This window comes from Clarias gariepinus, chromosome 15 (assembly GCF_024256425.1).
Source record: "Clarias gariepinus isolate MV-2021 ecotype Netherlands chromosome 15, CGAR_prim_01v2, whole genome shotgun sequence".
Classification (NCBI taxonomy): domain Eukaryota; kingdom Metazoa; phylum Chordata; class Actinopteri; order Siluriformes; family Clariidae; genus Clarias; species Clarias gariepinus.
In genome coordinates, this window is record NC_071114.1 from 8,780,171 (window position 1) to 8,807,895 (window position 27,725).

Sequence of the window (27,725 nt, forward strand, 5' to 3'; positions counted from 1 at the left end):
TAGTAAAATATGCACGCTCAGTTTCCAACGACAGTTAGAATCTTTGGCGTATTCGAACGATCAAATTCACGTCTTGTCAAAATTTGAGTGTAACAGCAGGTTGCAGTGTAACGTTTAAACGACCTGCGGAAAAAGATTAATTTGCTGTTAAATAATAAACGCATTTCAATAATGATTAGTGCAGTGAATTAAGTAGCAATAAAGCAGTAATAATTAGAATAGCAAAGAAGGACAATGTGAAATGGAAGTTAGGGCCTGTCCACACGGAGACGCGCCCTAACTTCCATTTCATATTGTCCTTCTGTGCTATTCTAATTATTACTGCTTTATTGCTACTTAATTCACTAAAACATTTATACGTATTTATACGCTGTATACGTATAAATGTTTTATCGTATTGGCGTTTCGTCCACACAGATCCGGCGTTTTAGGAGACTGAAACCGCTATTTTTTGAAACCGGGTCCCAAAGTGGATAAATCTGAAAACGACACCCTTGCGGTTTCGTGTGTACAGCCAGTCCGTATATTTTGTGAAATGATGATGTCATCACATCACGTGTCGGCTGCACGTGTTGCTACAAAGCCTGCTAGCTTTATTACAGCAAAATCTATTGTTTCTATGCAACTGTTATGAGCAACAAGCGATAATGGACAACACCATCTTGGTTCGTATACAGCGCGGAGGTTATGCGCATGCTCAAAGTCTTCTTCTCCGTGTATAGTGTATCTCTATGGCAGAATTACAGCGCCCCATACTGGTCTGGCAAATATACTACACCGTTTTCAGTGGTTTTGTGTGCATGCAATTTTTTTTTAGAACGAGGGAAAAAAAAAGATCGGATAGGGAACGCACCGGCTTCGTGTGAACTAACCCTTAGTGTCTTATAATTAAAGTTATTATACACAACACTTTGTCAGTTGAATCGATGGGTCATATTTCAATTCAGATTCAAGATTCCTAACCAATAATTTAAGTAAACTTCCAAAGGTTAAACTCTAACATTTGATGAATTCCTGGAAAATAAACAACTTTTGCAAAAAACACAAACTGATTTCATCTTCCGCAAAACTCAAATTTTTCTAATTTTGCCATCCATCGTCTCGCGTCATCGTCGTCACATTTTACATCGCCCTACCCCATTCAGGAATATTTGACCACATTTGCAATGTTGCTTTTTCAGGAAGCATAGATGCTTACTAGTTGTTTAAGTTTCTTATAAAGGTTATTTCTTTGAAATATAAACCATCTGTAAAAATATATAAATATACTGTAAAACTCCTCAATATACAAACAAATTTCATTTCAAGAGTTCAATTTGTCGTAAGACCAACATTGTGTGGGTTCTGGGATACTAACACATTCGACTCTACATAGTATATTACAGCATAGTGTCTTAAGAATGGATTCTTCTATACAGTACTATTGTACTGTATACTACACCACAACTACTTGCAGAGGATGCACGCGTGTGACAATGAGTGCCAGGCATGTGATCTAACTTTGCATGGTGGTGTAGTGGCTCCAGGGTTCGGGCTCGGTTATTTATTCAGTAAATCTGAATATTTAAAAATCGCGATTAATCACACTCTATGACTGCGGTTAACTAGATTAATTTAATCGATAGGCAACACTCTGTAAAAATGCTTAAAATTCTAGTTAAATTGAGTCGAAAAGTCTCCCAGAGTTTCACAGCCCTGCTGCACATTGAACAATGAGAGAGACTGCGAAATAAAGTAGGATGATTGGCATCAAATAGCACTTATGTTACATAAGGTGTAGTTCGCACACACGCCTTCGGAAAGCTTCCTCTGACAGACTCCGGGAGATTAGATACACGCACCTCGGCGCAAATAAACATCATGCAGGTACAGGTCAAAAGCTTTAGTTAGTTAATATTCACATCTAACATCAGAACGGGGACAGATGTCATCAACACCCATGCCCTGGTCACTGAGGTGCCATTAAGGTTGGTTTCATTCCAGAAATTTCTGATCAGAGCTGGGATGTTGGGTAACTATCCTCTGTCGAATCCTTTCCTGTTATTGGCTCACTGTTGCAACACCTGCGAAACTCTTCTCGTGTCTCGTGTAAATTAGACGGGACGTACGACAGGTTCATGAATTAGAGATGCCTCGTCACACCTCCTTTCTTGTGCTCAAGAAAGTCTGAATTTGTTCATATGCAGCTTTGATGAATAACAGGCTTATTTCCACTAATCTAAGTGTTTGTTACACTGATCTAAAAAAAAACCAGCCTTCTGAGTATTGATACAGGCATCAGGATCGATATCTTCTCATTCTGATCACGTTTAAAGCTTAGTCATGCCCATATCGCTTTTCCCAAAGAGATAGAAGGCCATTTTCACACTTATTCTCCTGAGACCCAGGATTGATTCACACACAGCGAAATTCACTTGTATCAAACCCCAGACCACTGTCTTCAAGTGGAACAGAGATGTGTGTGTGTGTGTCTGAATCACACCTGCGTTCGATAATGGCTTTCATGCTTTCTTACCAGATTTAAGACAACTTGGACAACTTATTAATGTTAATGTGTGTATCCAATATCAGCAACGTAAATGTCCCATATTTAACTGTTTATTAAGCAATTTAACACAACTCCCTTAAAGTGTGTAAATACTCTTCAGAAAACACAGACTCCCTTTATTTTTACTCCGCCTCCACATGCTCAGTTTCAGTGTCTATGTAAATGAGCTAGTGCAGAGCCACGCCCCCTCCCAGAGAACAGCACAGCTGTGGGTGGGACTATTCTTATGAGATCACAATCGGCATGGGCTGGGAATTGAACCCGGGCCTTCCACATGGCAGGCGAGAAACCTACCCCTGAGCCACCATTGCCCATTCCTAAAACTAAAGAGCAGATCCTAGAAAATATAAAAGGTATTTATCAAACATTTTAAAAGAGTTAATGTTGAAAAAAAATGTTAGGAATAGTCAGGGGGACTTTTGAGAGCCTTGGTTTCTTAAGCAGAGGAAAAGTGGCAGTAAGACAAAGACAAACTACCTTCTCCCGTGTTTGCTTTACAAACCAACCTCACCACTTACAGTACATGGACACGCCAGCAATCACAGTAAAGAGCCAAGCCATTTATCTTCAGTTACTTTCAAATAGATCAAGTATAAAAATCACCCAGCATGGTAAGTAAACTCATGAGTAATGAGGCAAACAAGGCAAAATAGACCTGCTATCTCATAGTAAAGACTGATACCATAATTATTATATCATCACTTTGTATGCACGGGTCATGCATTTTTTTATACTCGCACCTGATCCTATCCGATCAAAGAGCCAACTTGACCTGCTCAAACCAAGCACCACACTGGCTCTGGGAACCATCGACCAATCAATGACGGCAGACAGAGAGGCAGCGATGAACTTTTTTTTTTCTTTACTTTTTGTCTGCTCCTCTCAGAAGATGGAGGACCTAATAAATATAGTTTATGAAAATAAAAAGAATAAACAAATTGTTCCAGACTTGAACATGAACAGAAGAGTATTTGTTCAGACAGTGTAAGCCCAGTGTAAACACAAGCTCGGGTACCATTTAGGGGGAAAAAATGAACCTCTAATAATAAATCTGCCTGCATGTGTGTGTGTCTAATGATGGGGAGAGGGCCAGAAAGAGGAAAAAGTAGGTTCTGTAGGTTTATAAATAATTAGACTGACTCTCCGTATACTTAATGGACAAGCAAAATCATTTGAACCCGAATGGTATGTGTGCAAGTCTTGGACATTGACCCGAGCAACACTAGCACTTCTAGCTGTTTATTTATTTATTTTTTGATAACCAATCACTGAACACAGAAGGATGTGACGTATCTTAAACATCACTCTATTCAGAGTGTTTTCCTTGCTCAGAGTTGCTCTGTGATTGGTCCTAAAAAACTCTTAAGCTAAGATTCCTAAGTAGGAAAGTTTTTAAGTTAAGGAGTCGTCTGAGAGGTGTCTGAGAATTTTCATAAATACTGAGACACAAACTTGCTCATCTTTTGGGTCAAGTGTACTGATCTCTCTGACCGAGACCATAGTGTGAATTACACCTTAACTTGGTGTGCAGTGTTGCTTGTTTGGACATGGCCTGCATGGAGGAGTCATCAGAAAGAAACCTTACTTGTGTCGCAAAAGAGAACGATTGATGTATGAAAAGCTATTTCTAGACCGATCTCTTTGTCAGCATCAAGATCTGTTTGTGATGTGCCATTTCATCTTTGTTCTGTTTGTAAGATAAAAGCAAATTTGGATCAGAATGATGCTTAATGTTCTTTCCGGTATTTAATTTAAGCAGGAAGCCTATCTTATATAGTTTAAGTGAAGTCAGCGTTTGTGTTGTTTCCAAACAATTTTGTGCTTGAAATCAGTATGATGCAATCTTCACAGAGCTACCGTACTGCTCTCTTCTCCATCTTCATTATTCTCTTCCCCTTTTATCATGGTAGAAGCCTGTGTGCTATTACAGCATAACATTTCCCTGCTATTACATAACATTCTCCTAGTTACCCTATTTGTAAATCTGTAATGGTATCAGTACAGTTTGGTCAACCACGTTATCTGTTCATGGACCTCGACTGGGATTTATAGGATTGCATTAGCTAATAACACAAATGCAGATGTTGCCCTCATATTTGTCGAAACGCCCTCCATATGTAACAGCTCTTATCTCAGGAGGGAAAAAGCCCCCAAATGCCGTCAAGCTGAAGATAATGAGCGCCTGCGGAATTCTGCGGATTAACAGTGTGCTGTGCTGCTCAAGTTCCCATGTCAGACGCAGGCAGGGCTGATGTTCATGACAGCTGTTTCAGCAGGCAAGTTGGCTTGGCCAGAGGTTTTGCCAGGCGAGGCAGGGTTGACAGAACTGGGCTCAAATCTTTCTCTTTTCATCTGTCCTGCTGTCTGTTCATCTGTTTTCCCTGGTCTCTCTCTCTCTCTCTTGCTCCTTCCCTGCCTCCCTAGTATGTTCTTTTGCTCTCTATATTTTTGTTTGTTTTTCTTTTTTCCCCACCTCCCTCTGTTGCTCTCTCTGCTGTCATTGGGTATTGAGCTTGGACTGAAACAAAATAGATGAAAGCTTTAGTGAAATGTGATGTGTTAACTTGGATCTCAGAGCTCTAGGATAGACGGGTAGAGAGAGATACACACACACACACATAAATATGTATGTATATTAGTGCATACTATTCGATTAAAAATCGATTAAAATTTTAATCTAGTCATAGTCTGTGATTAATCACGATTAATCACAATTTTAAAATACTCAGATTTACTTATAAATATGCAATGTTGGAATAAAGAAATGCATGACAAACTGGTTAGAGGAAACGGACTATGTCATTTTATAATATCTAAGCGATAACCCTTTATAACAAATGTTAAATTAAAATCTTTCGAATGGGACCAGCACTCCATGCAATGATTGTGGGGTGTGGCAGGGGCTCGAACCCAGATCCTCAGATCCAAAACCAACAACCTAAAGGCTAAGCCGCCTGAGTCACCACTCACACGTCTTATATTTAATGTATTCTTGTAAAAATAGTTCCCCTTGAAGGTAGCTCGGGCACACAACTTTTTTTTTTATTCAAACTTCCATCTAGAAGCTTTTTATAATAAAACTTGCCATTAGTACACCTGGTGATGTTTCCTCAGTCATCTTATTAGCCAGGTAACTGCGTTGCCATTATGGGGAGCCATTAGGGTCAAATTTGGTCATACGACTAATACGTTAACGTGTTCATATTGGCAGCCCCAATATACGTACATCTTGTGCACCTTGGTATTTTGGTCCATCAGGCGCCCCCATCTGGTACGTCCATCCGACACATCTGGAGACGAATACTCCCCACCCTCGAGATATATCCAGCATCTCTGTGGCTGTTACTTAAGGGATTGGGTTGCCAGCTCCATGCCCAGTGTCATTCAAACACTATGAGCAGTTTTGAAACACCAATTAGACTAGTACTAAACCAGAGTACCCAGAGAAGACCCACCAAGCACACAGACACACTCCATGCACACAGGCCTGAGGTGGGAATCGAACCCACGATGATGGTGCAACACTCCTAACCACTAAGCCACCATGCTGCCCTATATGCATATACACTTATATAATACATGTATAATGTATACATGAGCACAAGGACCTTGCTTTTCCTTCTAAGATATATATACACACAATAAATATATTCATACACACACACACACACACACACAATTGCATGAATTTCTAGTTTTAAATATGTGCATGTTGTTTAACAGGACATTAGGTTAAAAAACTCTGTTATCCGAGAATAAATGGGATAATACATTTCATTTGTGCCGAAATATTTATTTAAATACTATGTCAGTATACATGATGTTACAGAAAATTATACCAAATTCATTTCAAACCCAACCAGAAAATCTGACTAAATTAATATAATCTGTATGTGAGGATTTAATCCTTTGAAAGACCTCAGTCAGTGAAATAATTCTGGCTAAATGCAGGTGCAGGAGAGATAGGGAAATGTTGCTAGGGAAGGTTATCTCCAAGTAGACTGTATGTGACCTTGAGAACTGAGGCACACGTTGCTGAAGGCTGGCTCATGAAGCTTCAGTATACCCAAACGCATTGGTTTTCTGTGCCTGGCTGCGGATTCTTTATGAATAAATGGGGAGATTCCACAATCTAACATGGCATGCAAAAATATTTGTGCCTTTCTCCCATTAAATTTTAACATTCATTTCACTGTAAACTCATTCCTAGCCATAGATCTATACTGTTATATTATGTTGTAATTTAAGCAACAACCGAGGAAGAACAGAATATTTTTAACAAACCCAAATCAACGGGTTATTTTGAGATGTACATTGTTATGGTTTAAACATTTGCACGCACCTGTGTTTTCCCTCTGGGATCCCATTGATAAACCAGTTTCACATCTGGTGTAGATTCCCACCCTGAGCAGATTAAAATGAATGAAAGAGGTCATTTAGCGAATAGGGAGATGATCTCAAGGATATTCACCAGTATTTATTACCTAAAAATTTTTCTGTGTATATAACCTGTAATAAATTGCAAACTTTTGCGATTAATTAATCGCACAGGTTCATTTTGTGATTTTGATTCGAATGCTATAATCGTGTAGCGCTACCTGTTAATTGAAGTGAATTTAGTTTTTTTAAGGAAATAGACAACATAAAAGAGATGACTGAACACCCTAACATATATTATTATTATTGTTATTATTATTTTAATGTTGTTATGGGCACTGGTGGCTCAGTGGTAGGTGTTTCGCCTGCCGTGCAGGAGGCCCGGGTTCGATTCCCAGCCAGTGCCCAAACCCCCCAGCCACTGAACGTAGTGTCGGTCCCAATAGTGTCCAATAGAATTGTGGCCAGGTCACTACATGATGCTGGTGGAAGAAAAAGTTTCCTGACTTGCTCCTCCAAAACACCCTGAAGTGGCTGAGTAATATTTAGATCTGGTGACTGTGCAGGCCATGGGAGATGTTCAACTTCACTTTCATGTTCATCAAACCACTCTGTCACCAGTCTTGCTGTGTGTATTGGTGGATTATCGTCCTGATACGTGGCACCACCTTAGGATACAATGTTTGAATGGTCATCCAGAATGGTTCGGTAGTCCGTGGCAGTGACGTACCCATCTAGCACAACTATTGAGCCTAGGGAATGCCATGATATTACAGCCCAAACCATCACTGATCCACCAGCATGCTTCACTCTGGGCATGCAGCAGCCTGGGTGGTACGCTTCATTGGGGTTCTTCCATACCGTAACTCTCCCGGATGTGGGAAAGACAGTGAAGATGGACTCATCAGACAACAATACATGTTTTACCAAAGGTTTGGCTATAGCAGCTAGGCCATGTACATTGACTGTGTGGAGCTCTGGAAGAACAGTTTTGGTGGAAACAGGAGATTTAAGGTGCACATTTAATTCCGCAGTGAGTTGGGCAGCTGTGGTTTTATGTTTTTTGGATACATCTGGGGTAGCACCTGGGCATCCCTGTCAGGCAGCTTCCTCTTGCGTCCACTGTTACTCTTGTTGGATGTGGTTCGTCCTTCTTGGTGGTATGCAGACATTACCCTGGATACCGTGGTTCCTGATACATCACAAAGACTTGGTCACAGACGCGCCAGCGAGACGCGAACCGACAATTTGTCCTCTTTTGAACTCTGATATGTCACCCACAATATTTTAAGCAAAACTGTGCTATTACTCTGCTAACACTCTTCACACTCTGCTCTTACTGGTGGAATGTGCAGTCAATGAAGATTGGCCACCAGGCTGGTCAAATTTAGCCATGAAGCCTCCAACGCTAAATCGGTGTTTCAGTTTCATTGTCCAACCCCTGTATAACAGTGCAATATATCTACTCAATATTGAATTTATTTATTGAAATTATTCCCGACAAAGTACACAATGACATTTTGTGTTTTTTGTAGCTTAATCTTATGCTTAAAAGGAATAAAAATCGAAATAATTTAAATTATATCAAAAATCACATTGCGATTATTCAGACATATAATAAAAATGCATTATTGTGTAGTCGAATGTATTTATCCAGGCTAACAGCGAATAATGATACATTAAAAGGATGCTTGCCAGTATTTAATGTCTCAAAATTATAGCAAAAATCTTTTAATTATTGACAAACTCTACAAAAAATTCCTAACTTTGTGTGTATTACCTGTACTAAATTGCACGATTAAGTAATTGCACATGTCCATATTGTGATTTTAGTTTTAATTTATTTAATTGTGCAACATTCCTAAATTTAGATAAATAAATTTTCAGGAAAAAAAACAACAACATACAGTATAAGAGATGACCTTACACCCTGAAAATCATTCTGTACCGAGGTGTCTCATTTCTCTTGCTCTGTATTGTTTAAACTCAACAAGCATGTATATGAGACTTTGAGTGGTTTATGTTGGAAAATGAAGTGCATGAAAAACTAAATGCATGGGTGCTCATAGTTGTGAAACATGCAAAAAATTCCATAGAAGGTTATTCCAATTTCAACCGAATTGAATAAATTTTTCGTTAAATGTAATTATTTTAATACATTTATTTAAATTAAAGCATTTTTTTTTAGCCCAAAGTTTTTTATCTTAGGGTGCCAATATTTCTACAACTATATTAATTAAATCCCTGATATGACATGGCTGTATATTACAGCTTCTTGGATCTGAGTCAGTTATAGTCTTTATTAGCAAGCTGAAGGAAATTTGCACTCTCTTTGATGTATGCTCTGGTTAATTCATGCGAATGTGCCTTATTAAGATGTCTGATGACTTCAAACCCGTGTTTACTTTGGTCCATCCTATTTAATGCAAAAAAAATTTAAATGTGACACAAATCTCTGGCAATTTTCTTTGAGCAATCAAAAGTATGTGAAAAGTGAGTAATGGCACTAACTTTTGACATCCCGGAGACAAAGATACAAGCGTCTACCACTTTTAAAGTGCAAAGCAAAATAAATACAAATATAATACTGTATATGGCTATAAATTCATCAAAAGACCAAAGCAAACAGGTGACCTGCTAAGATTTTTTTTTTGTAGGATGTCTTAAAAAAATTAAAATTGTAAAACCTACACTTGATTAACTTATCATTTCAATGTAAAGCGTGTAAATGTGCAGACTTTATTATAATGTAATACAGATTTACATCACATCATAGAGCATATTTTTTATTAATATACATATTTTATGCCAAAATTAGTAACCAAGTTAGTTAACCAAGTTTGTCCCCTCCGTTTAGTCATACTTTACAAAAAAGTAAACTGTTACAAAACCTCTCTCAACAAAAATGCATGCACACTGACGATGCAGTTGTTCGATCATGTAACATTGTGATTCAGAACATGCAGGTGTGTTTGTGTGTGTGTTTGTGTGTGTGCACGCAGTGCTTTGTTCTAAGCAAGCAATTACACGCCTGATTACAGATCAAGACACTTACCTGCCTGCAGCTGTACTCATAGACCCTGCTCATAAACATACACCGGCAGACCTCTGAATGTTTATTTCGTCAATCTAACTATATTACAAATGTTACACTTCTGGAAGATATTAAACTGCAATCATTTTTTGGGGAATAACTGATTACAGCAGAAACCACTAGGTATCTAAGCAACAGATTAATCTTAGCATCAGTTTTAAAGCACTTTGAGACTCTCGATCAAAAGAAAAAAAAAATCCAATTTCCCCTCCTTTGCTCCTTCTTCTAGCTAAGAACTTTTGGTTGAAGGTCAGCTATTACTTCTATTACATGTATCATTAACTCCCCATAATCACAGGGTTATTTCATACCCAAGCAAACTAAGAAGCATTGTCTACCTTTGGGGAAAAAAATAATAGTAATTAATAGGCAGAAAGATTCACCTTCACAAAGTTTCCTGATTAAAATGATTACTAATTGATCACCGAGCCTGGATCAGTCACGGTAATGTCTTCTTTTCTCTCAGTGCATTTGTTTAACTGACTGCTATCAGAATGGAGCTGAGCTGTTTTTTTTTTTTATCATCACAACAGGAACATAAATATATTATGAACTCAGTATTAGATTAAACAAATAAATTTAATTCAATAAAATTTTATGTACTGTCTATTTAACAATAGACGTTGTCACGAAGCGGATTTTGTAAGTTAAATTAAGTACGTTGATCTCTAACAACACAAAGGTGACAGAGGTAAGGACAAATTTCCCATGGCAAGAAGACAAAGAAACCTTAAGAGGAACTGAACTTAAAAGGGAATACATCCTCATTTAGGTGACACGGATAGTGTAATGGATAATAATAATAATATTATATAAAAAATAATAAAACACAATAACAAATTCTGTATACTTTTTTAATATATGAGGTACCAATAAAAAGCCTGCACCTTTTCCATAAACGACCTCATGTTTACTAGGGTACTGTAAGAACTTTAAAGCTTTAGCAATCCTGTTTTGGTGAGCCTGTACCCATTGCAGGTTTAGCTTTCTGTTCTTGTTCTTGGATGACAGAAGTGTAACCTGAAATGAAACTCTGTTGTTGTAGTGCATCTGGTTCAACATGGTATACATTCTCAGATGCTTTTCTACTCACAACGATTATACGGAGTTACTATAGCATTTCTGTAAGAATGAAGTCATCTGGCCATTCTCCAGACTAACTGGCCAGATCAGATAAATCAATAATTAATAAAATAAAATAAATAAAATAAATCAATAATTGATAAATGAATAATTAATAGGTAATGGTGTTCGTAATAAAGTGTATGGCACGTTTAACCTTATGTGTGTTGAAATATCGTTAATGTTTTACTATGACATTTTAAGTTAAATATCTTTTTCGGGAACAATGTCAGAAATATTGATTGTATTTTAGATCGTGAAGAATGTATTCAGGAGCATTTATTGAAGGCATACATTACCGTTATATGTTCCACATACAGGTAGTTGTTTCTTAATAATAATAACAGGTTCATTACTAGGACACTTAAGTGTTAAATGTATTTAAATAATTGACATGATATTCTTGATTAATATAAAAACAAAACATTTACTGGGCAATGTTTATTTATATATATATTTAAATAACGAAGAGCTATGTAGCCTAATTTTACTCGTATGATTCATTTGATTAAGGTAAAAGTGGCAATATGATGATTAATCTGCAGGTGTCTGTCTGTTACAGTGTTGTACAGTTGGACTCCTCTCGCACCCCGGAGCCTCGGCATGTGTTATCACGCCACACTCTTCCCATCACCGATATCCACTGTGGGCTGATGGGAGCTCAGGCAAGAGTGGCTACTGCGTCTTTAGACCAGACTGTTAAGGTAAGAATATTTACATTCCCGGAATTTGACAATAATAATGAATCTAAATTATTATAATAAAAGAAATACCTCATCAATAATCACAAAAATGGAGGAAAATATCAATCCTGTTGTGATGTATCATGCTTTTAGTTTGCTGATTCATGGATCGTCACACTTACTCCAAAATCATTTATTTTTTTATTTTATTATAATGTTTTAGTTTTAAAATGTTTGCATTTGAGGTGGTAAAATGTTTCTCGTTAGAGGTTTCTAGCGGTTTTGTGCTTTAGATTATTCACACATTGGCAGACAGCACAGTGTCCTGTGTGGTACGAGCAAATTAATTGCTAAGTTTGTTTAAAATGGTAACACAATCTAAAAAAATAACAACAAAATAATATCATATATAGTAATACAGATTGTGATAATATTGTATCGGGTGTTCACTGGTGATTCTCATCCCTGTTTAATAGTGTTTGGTGTGCGAATGTGGAAATGGTGGCAAAATCCCAGAAAGACATCAGTTCGCATCTCCCATCTGATCTTCTGATTTTTTTAGGTTTAGTATTCACCTCCATCTAGACCAGTTTTTATAATAATTATTATATATCCTATATGTAGCCATATTAGTTTTGTCTAAAGATTTAGATGTTCGGTTTTACAAGAGAACTATATATTCACACAACCACTACTTTATTAGGAACACCTGCTCATTCACTAGATTATAAAAGCCTCACCTGCTTTTCCATTTTTAGTTCTGTTGCACAGCCCAGAAGTTTGTGCACTCGACATAGATCCGGTTACGTCCAAGGCTTATCGGTCATGGCTGATCAAGCTGAAAAACAGCCAATTTCAGTCACTAGCTGATCAACCAACGCATCTATATTATAAATGTAATCATGCAATCCTTAAAAAAAATTAAATGCATGAATCAGCACACACAAGAATCACGAATAAGTTAACTAGCGGTAGAGTCTAATTTGCATGTCTTTGGACTGTGGGAGGAAACCTACCAAGCACGGGGAGAACATACAAACTCCATGCACACAGAGACAGGAATCGAGTCTGGCCGGGAATCGAACCCGGACCCTGGAGGTGCAAGGCGACAGTGCTAACTACTACACCACCGTGCCGCCTTAACATGTTTACATCTATTTTAAAAGTCAGACAAACACAAGTAGTCAGACCAACACAGAAACATTGAAACTCAAGATCATGACTTGGATGTCCATGATTTTATGCAATACTAGCTGATTGGATAATTGTATGAACTAGCAGGTATTTTGGTCTTCCTGTTAAAGTATATTGTATGAGTGTGAAAAAAGTATTATGTAAAGTTATTTCTTAATCTTTGCCAATTCACCTTATATTTACACTTGTATAGTAAAAGTTTTTTTACGGGGAAACGTTTGCCATCAAAATTCTCTCTCTTTTAATGATGGCATTGCTATTATACTGTACTCACTATGTAATAGTAATACCTACAGTAATGTACTTTAGGACTCTACCCCTGTTTATTGTTGCTTGTATATTGGGTCGTAGGAATTGTAATCATTTTCAAGTAGGACAGAAAGAAATGCAGAAAGAAAGAAATAACGTAGCTTCAACATTTTCACCATGTTCCATAATCTTTAAGCTGATCTCATTTACAGATGGCTGTGTGTTCATCCTGACTTCTGTAAGAGCTTCAACATTAACAAGTTAGACATGTTTATTGATTTGGGTTGTGATCCGTCTCCGTCGTGTCATCGTAGTGTTGATAGCTTGAGCGGAATAAATATTTACAGGCATGTTTAAACCCACTAATTTTAAATCCTGTTAATGCATAGTTAAAATCCTGCAGTGTATAAAAAAAAAGCACATTTGCAGATTTTTATTATTTTAAATTTTTTTGGACATTATATACATATTTGTGCACTTTGCCGTTTTATTTATTTGGTTTGCACACAGTAGTCGGAGACTTTAACGAGAGCTCGTCAGGCGTTCACAAGCCTCTCTGCTTCTTTAAGCAGTTCAGTAGGTTAATTTTCAACAAGAGCATGAGCATCCTTCTCCTCCTTCATTTTTTTTTTTTTTTTTTTTTTTGTTTTAAATCTTTGTAAAATCCCCCTTTGCTCTGTAATGAATTCGACCTGGCAGTCGATGCTCCTGATTAAATAAAATCGGATCCCCGGCGGTAATCCGTTCGGTCGTGTCTGATGGTGCAGACGTTCTCAATTTCTCTTTTGCTTCTTCATTCGGAAGTCTTTTGCTTTGGTATGTAGGAGTATAGGAGGGCAGACTGTAACTACACCAGACATGCCACTTAATTACAGCTAAATATAAACATTTAATTTAGTCATTGTTTCACTGATGAGTTGGTTGTTTTTTTTTTTTTTTTGTCATAACAATGAAGATATGCCAGCTATTTATGGATTGCGCTCAAGCTCGTCCTCTTGGGTGGCTGGCTTTTTGTTGGTCACTTAGAATAAGATCAATACCGTATAGATTAAACGTCCATGTGGGACGGCCAAAGACTGCTGCGATTGACTGAGGGTGGTGACGAGCTGTCGCTCTCGGTCTGAAGATTTTCCTAAGCCTCTTAACCACCTGCGAAACAAGATATGGCGGGAAAAAAAACTATATCTGTCAGACTTGGACCGGTTTAGATGTTTGGCTTTTAAGAGAATTGTATATTGTGTGTGGGGTCGGCCCTTTCTATAACCTGCACTTCATCAGATCGCCTGGAAGTGTTGATCCGTAACTATAGGTCACAGTGTCGAACGATTGTTTTTTTTTTTTTTTTCTTCCGACGGATAACCGTATAACACGCACACAGCCGAGATTATTACAGATGTGCCAGATACCTTTTTTATATCTGTTTTATATGTGAACTGCATTATATTAAAGTTTATACAAGGTCAGTGAAGTTATCATCATGAATGCAAACTAACACAAGCCTTAGTTTGTTACATCCTCGTTCAGAATATACCAGTGGGTTTATTATTTTTTTGTGCAATTTTTATATTTCCTTAGGGCAATAATAACAAAAAGCAATTTTTTATTCCTTTTTTTTTTTTTTTTTAACAGACTCCAGTATATAGGCTTCTATGAATGGTTGAGATGTTGTTTCATGGTAAAGGTATTAATATATTTACGAAGGTTGTTCAAGTCAAACAGCAGAATAATAGAACACTGTTATGAAAGTAAAAACTCGTTTTATTTCTCTAAATAATTCTCTGCTACATAATGGCACTTACAGTATTCCAGCATTTCACTAGTGTTTGGATACCATCAAGATAGATGGGGGGGGGGTGTAAATAAAAAAAAAAGTTGCCAACAAGTTATTTGTCTATTTTCAAAGATCAGGCGTTCCACTTACCGAATGTTCACTGGAACATTTGCAGTGGGCTCAGAGTCTACATCACATCAAAGTCTTTTGTAATTGATTTTACGCCTTCATTCACAGGAAATTGCATCAAGTCTCTGTTTCACTTGAACGCACTTCATGCAAATACCAAAAACAATCTTTTTCCAAATGTCTTTTTCCAAATTTGTGTGTAGAAAATTATTTCTGGCATTAGTATGCTTTGAAGCAATTAAAAACCTTTTTTTTTAACAAGGCATATCTCAACCGAATGGTAGAGATGCCTTAATCAGTTTAAGTTCGAGAAATTTTTCATTAGTTACTTGTTACAAAGAATTCTACCGAACATTTGAGCAGAACATTAAAAAGTTTAATCCTGCAACCCACCAACACACATTTTTCTTTAAAAGCTACTGTCGAGCTATAACTACACTCTAAGGATAGAAATATCGATATTGCAATTGCAGTCATGCTTTTATACCAAATAATGGTATGGATCATTCGCAGCACTTGTCTTTTATGGCCTCGTGCGTACAGCTGAGTCACTGTAATAACTGCTTTCTTGCTCCTGTGTTATTAACATGGTAAGACTAGATGATGGAAGGTCTCAAGTTATTAAATAGCTGATACGTGTCGTCATTTCTCCTGCTGCCGTCTTCATCTATTAAATGCAAGAGTGTGCTAAGTTATCACTATACATACCATATTTTGGTAAGTCCTCGAACACAAGCCTGTTGAAGCACTCTTTGGCTGAATAATTCTAATAGTCACTTGAAATACAAAATGGCATCTGAACACAAATAGTGTCTTGTATAATTTCTCACTCCCTGGAACCTTTGCACATTTTGTAGAAAGACTGGAATTGGAATATGCCTCAGTTGGGGTTTGTATATTTCCTTTAATGTTGGGAAAATTAAATTCACCCTTAAAAATTAAAGTATTTACCCTTCTGGCTCAGTACTTTTTGCAGAGACTTTTGGCTGCAATTAAACTCAAGTCTAGTCAAGCTTTTTTCAATTAAAAACCATGGACATTGTAAATTTTCAAAAACTTGCATCATTTCATTGTATGAGGAGTGTTCAAGTTACCCCAATCTGTAATGAAATTTCTCATAAATGAAGGTGTAAAACCGGTTAATTTCTACAAAAGACTTGAATCATAGTACACTGATGAGACTCTTAGTGATTAAAATCAGGTTAAGGTCAACACAGTTTTCATAAGTGACTCAAAATGGACTCTACCGAACGGTTGAGGAGAACGTTTAAGGGTTAATACCTTCAACTTCAACAGTTTTCTTTAAAAGCTACTGCCAGCTAGTTACACTTTGAAGATCGAAATATCAATACTGCTCTTGCAATCATGCTATTCTACTGTATACCTGGTATGGATTATTTGCAGCACTCACCTTGTGGCCTTATGCTTATGAATAACTGCTCTCTTGCTCCTGTGTTATTAACATGGTGAGACGGGATGATGGGAAGGTCTCAAATTATTAAATAGCTGATTCGTGCAATCTCTGCTCCTGCTGATGTCTGCCATCCCATAAATGCATGATTACTGTACGTCAAGTTATTACTATAACTTAATATATAACTTTGGTTGCAATTGTAACGTAAGCCAAGTCAAGCCTTCTGCAATTAAAAACATGGGCATGGTTAATAACTTGTAACATTTTAATGTATGAGGGGTGTGCAAATCAAACCGGGACATGAGATGAAATTTCTCTTGAATGAAGGCATAAAACTAATTGACTACAATCATAGTGTGCTAATGACTCTTGGTAGTAATACATTTAAGTCGTGAGAACAGTAACACATTTAAATGATGCAAATGTTTTAAAGCAGGCCGTACATCCATAAATGACTCGGGTAGCTCTGAGCCCACGAGTGGATTTAATGAGTGGAACACCTGATCTTTGAAAATCATCAGATAATTTGTCGCTAACTAGCGGAAGAGACGCATCTGTCTGAGGGAGCTGTATACACAATCATTACATCCCTCGTACACTCCTGACATTGCTCCGAGTCATATCCACATGTTTGGGCCATTAAAGGAGTTCCTGGGAGGCCAGTGTTTTAGATGTGAAGATCATGGCTCCGGCTTAAAGAGACAACTTTCAGTGATTGCATCAACTGGTACAACTTTTCAACTTGATGGTATCCAAGCACTAGGATACACTGCGATAAGTGCCTTAGTGTAGCAGGGGACTATATAGAGAAATAAAGGGAGTTTTAACTTTCATAACAGTGTTGTGTTTTTCTGCACAATCAAAAGTCCCCAACACACCTTGTATAATTCAGAATAAACTGTTTCCTGATTAAAAATAACTAATTGATTAAAGTTCATCTGTTTTTAGCAGAATCTAAATAAGATGCAGTTTTTGTTCTTGGTATGGCAATAATAACAGCATGAAGCGGGATATAGAATGCAAGAAACAGAGAAATTATCAGCAACAGCAAAGTCTTACTGTGCATAATTGAAGAAAAAAAATGAGTATTAAAAGATTTTAAAGTATTAAGGATTATGCTAAATATATGAGGTTATGCCGGGTGTTACACATCTTTTACAAGACTACTGTAAAACATTTTGTGTAGAATCAATTGGGATAAGTGTGACGTCAAAGAATCCATTTTTATGCATCTGTCTTTGTCACCTAAAGACCTTTAGACATGTAATATTTTTTATTAAAGATATTATATATTAATAAATAATAAAAATGCATTTTTTTCTATGGGCTGTTACAACACTTTCAGGTTCAAATAGGACCAAGTTAGAGACACAAATATTAATTAATACTTGGTTTTGGTTACATGTACAGCAGAAGTAGTATTATGCCTGATGCAACTGATGCAGCTGATGCTGTTCTTTCTACTTGTGCATTCCGGACAGGTGTGACCTCATGGTGTGTGACAGAGTGTTTGGACTTCGTGCCAACATTCCTGCTAGAGGATCAGGTCAGGTGATCGAGCTTGTTAGCCATGACTGATTTGAGAGCTTGCAGTGTCTAGAAAGCATCATAGTATTTAACATCTGTCATTTATCCGGGCAAGTACATGATGCACAGGGACGCGCAGTAGGTGCTGTTTGAGAGAGCAGTTTTAAACCTCAGTCACCGCCAAGAATTTTTCACCTGCTGATGTTGACGGAGAGCACAGATGAGGAGAAAAGACAGGAAAGGTGCAGTCAGGTTTGTTAAAGGCTGGAGACATTGGCCAACCAGAGAGTACATTCTTTTGCTTGTCAGACAGTACAGCTGGAATAAATGAGATGTCTTGTATTCGGTAAAAACAACACACAGTTGAATAAATACTATACTTTTCGAAAGTAGTGAGCAGAATATTGAGCATATTAAATGTTTTTAACGTTTCTTTCTAAAAGTCATTCCTCTGTGATCGAGTTTAAGGGTAGTTTCACTTCCATCAATTATCTGTCCTTATGTCCTAAATAACATGCAGACTTTGGCCTGGTAAATTGGCAGCATTTTTCATTTGATAAGATAAAATCAACCTGCCTTAAAAAGCCTAAAGAGACAACCAGAGCTGGGGTTTCTTTCATGTGGCGATTCACATAACGCCACACTGACTCCAAAATCAGTTTTTTAAACTCTATTTTTACATTTATAATAGAGATGAACCGGTTGATCGGCCAGTGAGCAGAATTGGCTGCCTCAGTTTCAGCCTCAGATAAAAATGATTCAGGGCTCAGTGGCTAAGGCATTGGACTTTGGTTTGGAGGGACCCAGGTTCTGACATAACAACCACCAAGGTGCCACTGTTGGGCCCTTGAGCAAGGCCCCTTAACCAGTAACTGCTCAGATGTATAATGCGATAAAAAACATAAGTCTTGCTGTATAAGGGCCGTAAATGTAAATTCTGTACCAAGCGCAGAAGCTTCCAAGTGGTGCAACAGAAAAACATTTTTATGGCGTTACATTATCAAAGATCGCGATCTGCCTTTTGTCCAAACTAGTAGTATCAAAGTGAAGAGTGAAGTAGTATCAAACCCTCCCATTACACAAGTCTCAAAAACTTTGCGAGCACTAATTAGCCAAAACCGCGTATGCTAAACCCTGCATGCCAGGAACGCCACAACTAAACTGGATCTCAGCCACTTAACTGTCAAGTTGAGTTCAGGGACTTTGGTGGGGTTTGAGTGGTAAGACCTTACTATTTCTTTATAATCTTACAGGTGGTACACACTAAGCTATTTATACATTTACATTATTCAGAAATAATAATTATGGCGGAGGACCGAGATATGTGCTGCTCAGTAAAAATGTCACTTGCATTTGGAGTTAGTTTGTATTGTTTACACGACTGTTATAAGGAACAGACTGCATTTAATTAAGGCTTCGACTTTTTTTGAAGCTTTAAAATTTTGACAAAATCAAATAGGGCAAATGTAGTGCCAAATTGGGTTATTTATAAAATCGTGATGCTCGTAGAATTGCAAATTACTACTGGCAACTAACATGCACTTAGTAATCTAGCAGTCAAAAGTTTGAACATCCCAACTAAATAAACATATTCTTATTTTTTTTTTTTTACATTTTGTACACTGTAGAACAATGCTGAATGCATTTAAAATATAAAATAATCTCCGGACAGTTGATATTTGTCAGCTGTTCATTTAGACTCTGATCTGATGCACGGTTTATTTCTGTGAAAAACCTAAGTCTAGTAATTTAAAATAAACTCTAAGTGATATCTTGGTTATTCTTTTCTGGGGCAAGAGCCAGTTTCATCATAGCGTTTTTTTTTAATTTTCATTCATTTTTTTCCCAGACAAACTGACCTTCATGTTTTAAAGGGGTGATGAACTGTTTTTACTTACTACATAATTGCATATGCAGTGTTTAATAATTTTGGTGTTTTCAATATTTTTCTCATATCTATAACATATGAAAGAAAACCCATTGAATTTGGAGGTACAAACGTTTGAACAGTAGCGTATGAAAAATAAGCAAATACGCGAATCCCTGTTTACGCCCTCGGCAAAAAGGCAGAAAGTCTTTGGCTAATATTTGAGCCATGGTGCTCTTTCATCTCATGCAAAAGTCAATACAGAGTTTTATTTCTCTGGCAGCTGAATAAATTTTGATTTGCCTGGATTTTTTCGTATTTAAAAAATATGGCGTTTACAGTTAAAGCATCTGTTTGCTATTAGAAGTACTTGTCCTCTCAGCAAATGTGAGTAAATGAATGATCCCACAAACCTTGCGACTTTACACACTTTACACACTTTTTAACACCAGGAACGACAAGAATAAACTGTATGAATAAGTAAAAATCTTTGGGGCAAATTAAATATTTACATCAAAGTGACACGAATATGCGAGGTTATGCGAATATACTGTACAGGTTCTCAAAAGTCTATCATGCGATGATGACCGTGTGACCGTCTGATAACCCACAAATAACAAATTAATCTTTGGCAACACAAATGACATGCATCATAAGTGAAATCAAAATGTTGAGTAAATGTGATGTTATGTACCAGATTTAATAATCTACTTTAAAATAAGTTACTAATAAGCTACTTGATCAATGTAAACAAACACCTGCACCAATAGATCAGTTTCTCATCTGTGATTCCCTCTCAGATTACCGAACAGGGAGTGTATTTGGCTGACGATGAAAGAAGTACAACTTATCATAAAACAAGATGTAAATTACTAAAACTTACTAAAATTTTATTTCTTTGTATTAATAAGAAAAAGTGCTGCTGTACAGAAAGACAGGCAGACGTGTACGTGTGCTTCAACCTGAAATAATAATATCACTTATCACATTAAAGCTGATCAGCCTATTTTTAGCTTTAACCTTTCTACAGTTTTTAAAGACTTGTTCTGCATTGTCATTGGGCAGAGGCGCTCCTGTCCCTGCAAAAAGTTGGCAAAATCAACCTGGGCCGAAAAAAACAACAAATACTTTGTTAATGTTCCAGCTAAAAGGTTGTGCATTCTGGTTGCTTAATTTATTATTCTTTTTTCCAAACATACTTTTTCAACTGCCCCTGAACGTCTTTTTGTGAAAGTGCATTTTCCTGGCCAGTCAGAAAGCAGGGAAAAGTACCTCTTAAGAGCTAAATAAGGCTAGGTTCACTGTAAGCGGTTATCTGCTAACTGTTAAGTGCTAACAGCTAACCTAGCAGTGTTTAGCAAAAAACAAAACAAAATAAAAAAAAAAAGGACTAGGTTAGCCATTAGCCAGTAACTGCTAATCTCTAATAGCTAACCTAGCCCTTTCCAACAGCTATAGAACCAGTAGGTTAGCCTGTAGTGGTTAGTCTTGTGTGTTTAGTTGCTAACTGCAATTCACTTATGGCTAACCTAGCCCTTTTTAAGAGCTGAAGACAGTTATGTTAGGAGTGAGGAGTGAGCCTCTACCCGCTAGCCTAGCTTTATTCAGCTCCTCTAAGTTATGGTAAGCTAAATATGGCAGAGAACTGGGCGATGTTGAGCTGAACTGAAGTGAGATCAGCACTGAGCTGGGGAGGATCTCTTGGTATATGAGATCACAAAAGTGGGAAAATCTGGTTTAATTGTTTAAGCCCTGGCCAATAAAAAAAGGAAAAGTATATTTCTCTCATTTTTAGTATTTTAACTCGGACCCGTCTGAGTACTGAATTTTGCATAACCGGTATAAAAATGACAGACAGATGGCACGTGTATTTGTCAGTTTTATTTAATACAGCGTACAGACCCGTGTATTTCTTCAAATGTGAGTGATGGTGACAAATCATGATCTATCATATCTACAGTAACACGACAAGCCCAAATAATAAATTACTCCCAGAAGCTGGTATGAGAGCTTTTTTGAAAAGCTGCCAGATGTTAGGATTGTATAAATATAAAACTTGCTTTATTCGTATTCGAGATTTAGGAGTATGCATTTACACTAATGCACTGCGGATTTCTAAAATAGCAAGCCTATATTTTCTACTAATTGGGGGCAAAAAAACCCTGATCTATACATAATTATGGGCTAAAGAGAAGCAGACTTCAATATTATGCAGCATCAATGAGATTTTTTTTTTTTTGACAGGTCAGCTTGATTACATATTGCAATCATGTATGTTATGAAGAAGCCACAGTTTTTTTTCTAGATCCCGTCACAGATGATTATGTTTCATTGGCTTTAGCTTGGTTTTCCTTCACGCATGATTATCCTGGTGTGGCTTGGTTCTGTCTTTTTTTTTGTGTTCTTGCTCGCCCAGCAGGGCTTCTGACAGCCCCATACTATCGTGTTTCTCTCTGATTTGGAGAGGTGAGATGGAATGCAGAGTGCGCGTACGTTGTCAAAGCTGCTTTGTCTTCATGCTGAGATGCCTGATTACTGATGATTGGTGAGCGACTCGAGGCACCTGCCCCATTCATTGCTATTCCTTTTTTTTCCCCCACTGGTTATAAATTTTACATGGACCATCTTTTAAACTATGATGATCATTTCAAGTGCTTTACGTTATAGTGTTAGAGTTTGCTCTTTTCGCATTATAATATTGACTTGTTCTTCAAACGTGACTTAGATTTTGGAAAGAATGCGAGAATAAATGACACCTTTCAGTACTAGTTGTTGATCTGAGGAGTTATAGGAGGAATAAAGAAAAAAAAAAGCTAAACTTTGATTCCTTTTTGCTTTGGGATCATTTTGTCAGCATGGTTCAGTTCTGTTGTCCCTCTTGCAGCAAGAATCCTAGCAAATTAATGAGTACAAAGTTATTTTTCATTAATCATTTTTATTCTGTAATGAAACTCCTTTATCCTGATGTGATATCTCTCAGCGCAGATGTGCAAAATAGATGAGGTTGGACTGATGTGTTAGACATCAGTGCTCTCCACCACCATCATTAAAACACTAATTGCATGAATATCATTTGTAAGAATGCTCCTCAAGCCACAAGTATAGTTCCAGACACTTGTTAAATTGAAGCTGATACACTTGTGTACCCAGGCCTTTTATCTGCTTGTTTAGTTCTGGAGTAAGGAGCGAACAGGCCACATCTGGCCGTGCAACTGCTTGTTATCCATTTGTTTCAATATTTCCCAAAATATGGTGTGTATAAAACTGGCTGTAATTTCTAAATTAAATTAAATAGAAAAAAACTAAAAGTCTTGACTTTGCCTACATCTTGAGTAGCTTATTGGAACTTATTGTTCTGAAATTTATAGGCCTGACTGTGCAAAAGTCATAACAGAGGCTCCAGAGGCTTGTACAGTGTCCACTATGAATGATGGGTGCATCGCTTCATGTGCTTTCCTCCTTACCATGACGCACCCATCACTCTCGAATAGGGTTTAACTCATCTGACCGCATGACCTTTTTACATTGCTCCAAAGTCCAATCTTTAAACCGATTTGAAGTACAGCTGTAACTCCTGGATAATTCCATTTTGATTTGTTGCTTGTAATTTTTCATCCCTCTTTAAAAATCTAGCATACAGTATTCTAATAAAAAAACTCCTATCTTATTGTAATAGGATCTCTGGAAGTAATATTTCATGCCACATAACATTTAGCAGACATAAATAAAAAAAAATTTACATCTAAGGGAAGCACAAAACTTCTTATGGTAAGTGATATTTGTGGCATTTAGACACCACTTTTTTAAGACCTTTTTCATGTCCTCTGTGACATCTTCTGTTGGTCCACCTGATGAAAGTTTACTTCACTGGAAGAAGTTTAATAGTTTTCACTATTTTTGATGTGCCTAGTCCGTGATGTTAATTCAGAAGTAGAAACCGGTGTAAAATGTATTTAAATTATTGTTAATGGTCATTCAGAAAGACAAAAAGAATGAACAAACTCTTGGGAAATTCTGCAACAACTCATGTGGAACGACTATAATGGTTGCTGTAAATCAGAACACCAAGTGCACCATAGCCTGACACCCATGGGGTCCGGCAAGGCAAAGTGCCCAAGTTCACCTACTTTGCCTTTAAACTCCCCAGATCCCAATCCGATTGAGCATCCATGGGATAGCGCAAACAAATCTGCTCCACGGAGGCCCCATATTGCAACCAACAGCTCCCGAAATCAACTGCCAAGGTCCTGGTGCCAGACACCACAACACACACCCAGAGGACTTAGAGTCATGCCTTGAGGGGCCAAAGCTGCCCTGGTGGCACAAGGGAAACCCAAAACCTAGGTGATTTTAATGTTAATGGTATTAATCTTATGGCCTCTCGGTATATGTATATTAATGTAAGTCACTATAAATATTCTAAGCACCAATAAGTCATTTCAGTAGCATACTTGGTTGTTTTTCTCAAGCCCCAGTATTCCCCGAAGCCAGCCTGCCTCTGTTTGCCCCATCCACCCTGCGTGTCATTTTCTGCGTGCTACTATTTTCATCAATCAGCTCAGTAATTTTAGGGCTTAATTTCTCCTGGCTGATGCACATTTGTCATCAGCCTGGTGTCTGGTTTTCAGTATCACCAGATGTGGTGGATGCCTGTCTATAGCTGTAAAAGAACGGTTCTGTCTGATAAAGTACAGTATGTTAAATTCCAATCAGAGGTCAACCATTGGAGCCCAGATGTCAACCACTGGAGGAACTGATGAACTGGGAATAAATAGGCTTCCCGCAATACTTTTACTGTTGATCTAAACCTGACTAGAGGCAGAAGACCTATTTCCAACCATCAATTTAAGTCTCATGCCTTGTATAGATACATTTTCATTGGATTTATCCAACCTTCTTTTTGATTTATGATTTTTTTATATATAATATATATTTTACATTTCTTACTGCTACTGGGTCTTTATGAACCATGACTCAATGCTCTTTTTATTTGAAAATCATGCCTTTATTTATTTGAGTGATTCATTGTGTCTCTCCAGTGACTCATATTCTGTTACTTTGGCAAATCATTTCAACTTAGAAGAATAATATGTAGTTTGAGCTGTATCCGTTGTGCTGTAGGTTTATTTACAGGCCAATGACAGCAAGTTATTTCAAAGCATCTCTTGTTGCTCGTCTTCTATATAAATTTCACAGATCGCCACAGACCCATCTTAACAAGTTATTCAAATGAAGCTCTTGCGTGATAGAGATAAAGCTTGCAGATTTAAACCGCACGTAATGATAAGGCGAGTTTTTCACCTCTGCTGAAATGAAGGGAAAAATTCACTTGGCACAGTCGACATCCACGATATAAGCCGTTTAATAATACCCTTTGGATTGGGTAAGACATACGGATACACACGTAGACGAATTTCTTGGTACCCTTCCATTAAATAATGATAAACCCCACAATGTTCACTGAAAGAACTGACAAACTGAGGATATTATGAGTAATCTTGTGAGATTGAATTTAGGAATCAGTTAGTCAGCTGATGATTAAAAAGTGAAATGTAGTCACTCTGCTGTTTGGTATCATGACGTGTACCACACTGAACATGGGCCAAAAGACCGATCTGTCTGAAAAAGATCTGAAGAAAATTATAGACAAGCATGTCAACGGTAAAGGCTTTAAGACCATCTCCAAGCAAAATTCCTGTAACTACAGTTTAAAGTTGTAAAGTAAAGTATCTTTCTTCTCCGTTCTCGGGTACAGTATGCACCTAATTGGTTTAGGAACCACCATTGAACACAAGAAAAGAAGAGAACAAGGATGTTGCCCTTTTTTTTATTATTGATATTTTGGAGAAAAACATGTCAAGAGTAACGCTATCATGTACCATACTACTTGACAAGCTTTGGCTGTATGGGTAGAAGAAAGAGATCGGCACGTGCTGCACACGCGTAGATCAGAGACAGAAACAGCGATGTACTTCTGTTCTCAGGTACGATTGGTTCCATATCTGACTTGATTCCTGCCCAAGTATGCTGGAAAAGGGATCAAATGGTACCGAGCATGGATTGATTGTGTTCTCACTGATCGAAATGAACCAGACTTAAAGGGACAAGTGTTCTCAGAAATGTTCCTGGGACTCTAATATTAAAACATCCCAAGAAGTTTAGGGTCCATGATATGGTAGACAATCCAACTGCTGGACCTGGCTGCAAGAGAAACATTGAGGTCAAACTGAACAGAAGGATGATGATGATAATGGTAACCGAAGAACCATGGACAACTTCCAAACAATTTCAAGGTGAACTCCAATGTCAAGGAATATCAGTGTTGGATCGCACCATCCATTGGTTTAGACCAAAGAGGGGTTAATATAAGACAACCGAGGAGGAGCCCACTGTTGAAAGCAAACCATAAAGAAGCCATACTGCGATATTGATAAGCTGGAAGAATGTACTTTGGACACATGAGGCAAAACTAAAGCCTTTTTTTTTCTTAAACATACACAAAAATTTAACTTTCAACAAACACGGATGATGCTCGAGTTATGTTCTGAGGCTGCTTTGCCGTGTCTGGCACAGTTTATCTGTATAGAATATGTGCAGGGTACAATGAAATCTTAAAACTATCAAGGCATGCTGGAGAAAAATATACTGCTATTCAACGGGATAATGACCCGAAACACAGCTAAAAACACCCAAGAGTGGCTAAGAACAAAACACTGGACTATTTTGAAGTGGCCTTCTATGAGTCCTGATCGGAATCCTATTGAACATGTGTGGAAAGAGCTGAAACATGCAGTCTGGAGAAGACACCCTTCAAACCTAACAGCTGGAGCAGTTTGCTTATGACGAGTGGGCCAAAATACACACTGACAGGTGCAGAAGTCTCACAGAGAGCTACAGAAATCACTCGATTGCAGCGATTTCCTCTAAAGGTCATGCAACCAAATATTATGTTAAGGGTACCATAATTCTCCTTCGGGACAATGTCGCTCGCTTTTTTTTTATTTTTATACTTCAATCCACTTGGACCACAATTTAAAAGCAATCTCTGATTTGCATTAGTCGATGTTTATTCAATTATTATTCATTATGACTTTTATCAGTTTCATTATTTCAGTGACCTTTCTGGATTTTCCCTTCTTCAATAGAAAGGTACCAACCAATTCATCCACGTGTGCATGTCTATTAAGTACTGTTCCCGGAGGACGTCTTCAGCAATTATGATTAATTTGCTAAGTGATAAGATACACAATCTGTGTATAAATAAGAGACTGCTGTGTCTTGAGGGTGTACTTGCAGATAATTTTATATGCATTGCTGACACGTCATTTTAATACAAATTAATTGTTGTGAAATGTATCACCACTGCTTATACTGTACCTCACTGGTGTGAGATTCTCGTATCTGATTAGTCAGAAGGTGTGCATTGCTTTTTGTATTGTTAGTATAAAAGCTTTTTTTTCTTCTTATACATTATTGTATATTGTATATTATACATTTTTCTTATACATTATTGTTGCTATGGTAACGTGCACAGGGACGTGTACAGCAAAACAGTCACATAAGCTTGAACTAAAAATAAATAGATTTATGAAACGTTTTGGTGTTTTACAGAGTAATTCTCATAACTGGTGATGTATTGATGTTTTATTTTTTAGGAAATATTTTTATTTTTCTTTATTATTTTTCTTTCTTTATTCATTAAGTCGTAAACGCTTTGTAACGGCCACAATGTTTTTCAACAGCATATATA

The 27,725-nt window shown here is 37.3% G+C and overlaps 1 protein-coding gene across 1 annotated transcript in view; it reads left to right on the top strand.

Moving 5' to 3' along the window:
- wdr18 (WD repeat domain 18) overlaps positions 1 to 27,725 on the top strand; it is an 87,750-nt gene that overhangs the window by 15,162 nt on the left and 44,863 nt on the right. The window contains exon 4 of the mRNA XM_053512624.1: positions 11,704 to 11,845. Coding sequence (XP_053368599.1) covers positions 11,704 to 11,845 — 142 coding nt within the window. The remainder of the gene's footprint in view (positions 1 to 11,703; positions 11,846 to 27,725) is intronic.